Below are 5,187 nucleotides of genomic sequence, written 5' to 3'. Positions count from 1 at the left end.
GGGCTCCTCGGCCCGTGGCCGAGGAGGCTCTTACCCCTGTTTCTCTCTCTTCTTCCTTCCTTTTTCTTTTTTCCGAATCCTCCTTTCAGGAGGGATTCCTTTACATTATATATCCCCCTTACAATTGATCCTAGCCCTACACTTGTTGGGCGATTAGGCCCTTTGATTAGATGCTTGTCCCATCAGCCGCCTTCCCAGTCTCTTTGGGAGTCACGGCCTCCAAGGTGATACTGGTGGAGGTCCCTTCCTCATTAATGCGGCCAGGATGATTGTCAGGTGTATTGAATGCTGAGGTGACCGTTTGGTTCGAGCCTATCCTTTAAACCCTCGGACGTCCGATGATGAGGTCGTCCTCGGACTTGGATTGTCTCCTCGGCTCGGGCCTTCGGCCCAGGAACGTAGTGGGCTGGGCTGCCAGATTATTGGGCCCCACAATATATATATAATTTTTTAATTATTTCATGCATTATATGAGTTAGCAACTAGTTAATTTATTTAAATAGATACCATATCACACACATGTAAATGTGAGTCAAGTCATATATTTTTATTTATTTAAACATCCATACTCAGATACTCAAATAATTAATCAAGTCATACTACGAAACAAGGAATTAATAGTGTTGCTTATAACTTTGCTAGATATGTTAGTGATTACTCGATATGGATGGAGGATGTTCCTCCACATCTTAATACTGTAATCTCAATTGATTTGGCTTCTCTTGCTTGATATTGTTACAACTTTCTTCTTAAAAAAAGAGTTGGGAAAATTCTATTTCGAGCAAAACTAAAAAAATGTTAAGTGTGACTAATTCATCTTTCCGTTTGGAGCTGGTCGGCTAGCCAGGCCTGCCTCAGATTCTCAGAAGGGTCAAATATTTCAATTATATAAAATTAGGACCGGCTTTTATTATTATTTTCTTATGAGAATTTGGAGGTGATATTATGATTTATGAATAGTACTAAACGCATAGAAATGAAAATTTTAATGACAAACGATGAATAAAGACAGAAGAGCAACAAGGAATAAAAGTAGAAATTTAAACCAAACTGAAAGCTCGAAAACGTGTTGAAAAACACAAGAGCTGTTTAGACCCCCGATTAAAATTACGGCTCGATAGATTTTACCCAACTTTAATATAAAGTGCGGAATAGTGTAAAAACGAGCGAATGAACAATAAAGCTACTCTAATCCATAAACTAAACAACACAACAGTATAATGGAATATAAAAGAGTAGGGAAGAGAGATGCAAACACAGAAAACACCAAGACGTGTTTTCGAAGAGGAAACCGAAGAACTCGGCGAAAAACCTCTCCACCGCCCTCCAAGCGGAAATCGATCCACTAGACAATCAGTTGGGATACATGAGTAAGCAAGAGACCCTCCAAGCCTAATCTACCCGATGTACCTAAGCCCTCCAAGCTCCTACTCCAACAAGGCTTCTCGGAACCGTGTCTTGTCTTAGTTATCCGGATCCCGCAACAAGCTCCATGTTTAGAAAGGTGGGGATGACAATCTCTAATTGCAAATGTGTTTGGCTAGGGTTTTCTCTCTGAAGCATTCCTCAACATTTGTGGGTAATGGGGGTTTATATAGGATAGGTGCAAAATGTGTGAGTCAGTCAGTACAGGCTGGCAGAACAGCATGTCTCGCGGGTGTCTCGCGGGAAGGCCTTACCCGCGAGATACTCGCGAGAGACAGCTGTCTCCATCTGTAATGACTCTTCGCATTCCAGCATGTGCAGGGCACATGCTTCACTTCGCGGGAAGCTTAGTCGCGAGACACCCGTGAGATTCCATCAGCTTCCAAATTGCTTGAGTCTTCACACACTCTCTATCACACACCCCTTACAACAATTCCCACAACAAATACAGGGTATAAACGATTGATAGAAATTACAATCAAATTTGGCACGGAATAAAAGCCAACAAAACACATAGTTGTAAATCACAACTTTACAATCTCCCCCTTTGGCTATTCCGTGACAAAACCCTAAAACAGACTCTAGACTTAAACGTGAGTTTGGGAACACAGGCAAAACTCACTCACACCTAATTCTAGATTCTGATAAGCTCTTGAAACATATGACCAAGTAACTCCTGAAACATAACAACAAAATATTATTATTGAATGCAGAAAACTTGAAAAGCATATGGAGCAATAGGCACATGATCAAGCAGAATGAAATAGAAACACTCAATCATGGCAAGATCAAATGAGTAATCACTATACACACGCAATTACTATGCTCATTCACACAAGGAATGAACATCCGGATATGCAAAATGATAGGCTCATATGAAGAGTACCATTTGCACATCCAACACTCAACCAATGCAAAATACTTGAAGAATTTGCATCTAGGAACAATCCTACTAGGGCACAAGAGTGTTCATCACTCAACCAATGCATAGAACATATATGCATCTAGGAACAATCCTACATGGGCACAAGAGTGATGTAGTGAAGTAAATGTATGACATTAAACTTCAATAGCACAAGCATAAAGGCTGCATAAGCAAAGTATTGCAAATACATGGCACAAACCATAAAAGCCTACAAATTATGCAATGAAATAAAACAACCCTTAAAGCTTACAAAAGCAACATGGGTACATGCAAAGTACGCTACAAAGCATAGAGAAAAACACAAAACAAACATCTGAACATAAATACTTAAATAAAGCATAGTATCAAAGTTTTGAACACAAAACAAGTAAACATAGGAACTGTTGACTTCTTCTCCCCCTATCTCCATACTCCCCTTATCAATGACATCATCTCCCCCTTTTTGTCATGGAATAGCTAGTCATCCCCTTCTAACTTCCGTTGAATTTCGTCTATCTGAGTTTGGAGAGATGTGAGCTGTGATGAACTTGGAACATATATACCTGTAACCTGAAACACTTGGGCAAACCACATTAGACCCTCAAGGTAAATCAGGTGATAAAAAGACAAGTATAATGTAACAAGTAAAATGCGATCAAGTAAACATGTTGTGAAACATATGAGCAACTTGATCAAACACAAGATAGTCATATGGAAATGACTACACTGATCATATAGCAAAGCAAATGATCATCCGAACATGCAACCAATAAAGCACAATAGCATAAGGGTAAAAGCATGTCCAACACATAAGCACGATGCAATGAGAGCAATAAAGCAAATCAAAGCATCATAAAGTAACGAGAAAACAAGCATAAAGTAGATCAAGGTTTTCTCAAAAAAAATGTCTTCTCCCCCTTGGTATATGCATCTCCCCTATGGCTTTCTCCCCCTACGAATGTGCACAAGGTAGAATTTCTCCCCCTAAGAGTGTGCATATGAGTCACATTGAAATGACGAAACACACCAGTATACTCTTCGGAATACAAACAAAGCTATCATGTCCTAAAAACGAGCTTGATTTGTCCAATGTGATGCTAAATCAGTGAGTGCCTTTGTCGAAGACCCATCTGCACTTAGTGCTTTTTCAGCAGCATCCCTTAGATCTTTCATACGGCTGTGAACTTTCTTTCCCTCTTCTCCAACCATGAGACCCTTTACAACTTTCGCAATTTCATCTCGGTGCACTAGGCCTTTCTCATTAGCTTTTGGTCTAAGTGCCACTTTTAGATCCTCAGCTAATAGAACAGCATTCATTCTTTGCTCTGCGAAAAGCGGCCATGCAATTAATGGTATGCCCTGCATGACACTTTCTAGGGTCGAATTCCAACCACAGTGACTTAAGAACCCACCTGTGGAACTGTGGCTAAGGACTTGGACTTGTGGTGCCCATGAGGGAACCACTAGACCTTGGCCTTTGGTTCTCTCTACAAACCCTTTTGGTAAGGAAGTAAGTGGGTTGTTTTCAAGGGTTTGGTCGCTAAGGTATGAAGCATCAGCGGATTCATTATTTGTAGTTCTTACAACCCATAAGAATTTTTGCTCACTCAATTCCAATCCAAAGGCTAGCTCATTGGTTTGTTCATATGAGAGGGTCCCACCACTCCCAAAACAAACAAATAGGACAGAGCCATGTGGCTGACTGTCCAACCATCTTAAGCAGTCTGACCCTTTAAATTGATTGCTTGAACCAGTTTGAATGATGGGTCCGATTGGATAAAGTGGGAGACTTTTAGCTTCTTCATCTAACAATGCTTTTATTGCATTTTCTTCCAATTCCATGAAAGTATTAAACATAATACCCTCGGCTAATCGCATCCGTTTTGTGCTGCGAAGAAACATTTTATACCAGTAACTAGTTCGATCTTGAACCGGTTCTGCAAGATCTCTACCGTGAATAGGTACGCACCCTGGAAGTTTCAATGGTTCTGCTTGGTCTCTATACTCGCCTGAAATTGTCTCATCTAGCTTTGGCAAATGCAAAACCAACGACAACGCAAAAGCATTTGACAAGAAGAAGATGTAGGGTGAGATGTTGAATTCCTTAGCAACATCTAGTGCATCCATGCCAAAAGTGTCCACGATAAAAGCAGCAAACCGAGTAGACTTTAACACATCACGAAGAGGTGGCAGTGACCGGGTCAAGGTGAGAATAGTTTGGACTTCAGGTAGTAAGCCTTCGAGGTCCTCAGAGCTCACTGAAGGAAGAAAGACATGGTCTATGCTGGTGGGCAAGGCTTGGAGGATCTCTTTCATGGCTCTGGATGGAGACCCAAGTACGGAAATGATACAAGTGATGTGGAAGTTGTGATGGAGAGCAAGTAGCTTTGCAAGCTCCAGATGAGGGATGAGATGTCCCATCCCTGGACTTGGAAAGATAGCTATGTGGGGTTTTTGTTCCATATGGAAAATATATGTGTCAATAATGCTTTGAAGTCTTGAATAAATGGGTTTTGAGAGAGAACAGTAAGATTTTTATGGTTCGGACTTGTAAGGTTACGTTGTTTATATAGGGTCTTTCTGAATGGGAGGATGGAAAGTGTGTACATGTTTTCTATACTTTTTAGTGTTATAAGATATATATCGACTATTTAGAATTTATCCATGGGATGTCATACATAGATGCAACCCCACCCCCACTAAACCCAACTGGGTCAGGTTCTTTCTATCAATATCTTAAAATTTTGGTTTTTTTTATTGTAAGGGTAACGTCTATTATATTAACCCAATGACAAAATTTTGGTTTTTCTTATTTAAGGGTAATGTCTATTATATACACCCAATTGCACACACCGTAC

The 5,187-nt window shown here is 40.3% G+C and overlaps 1 protein-coding gene across 1 annotated transcript; it reads right to left on the bottom strand.

Annotated features, from left to right (window-relative positions):
* Positions 1-3,394: 3,394 nt before the first annotated feature.
* Positions 3,395-4,792, bottom strand: LOC112016741 (hydroquinone glucosyltransferase). The gene has a single exon (XM_024049237.1). The coding sequence runs from the start codon at positions 4,790-4,792 to the stop codon at positions 3,395-3,397; it is 1,398 nt and encodes a 465-aa protein (XP_023905005.1).
* Between the last annotated feature and the right edge of the window lie 395 nt (positions 4,793-5,187).

The sequence above is a fragment of the Quercus suber genome, unplaced genomic scaffold (assembly GCF_002906115.3).
Source record: "Quercus suber isolate HL8 unplaced genomic scaffold, Cork oak 2.0 scaffold_31, whole genome shotgun sequence".
Classification (NCBI taxonomy): Eukaryota; Viridiplantae; Streptophyta; class Magnoliopsida; order Fagales; family Fagaceae; genus Quercus; species Quercus suber.
Note: the sequence above shows the minus strand (reverse complement) of the source record. Positions and strands in the feature narration are given on the sequence as shown.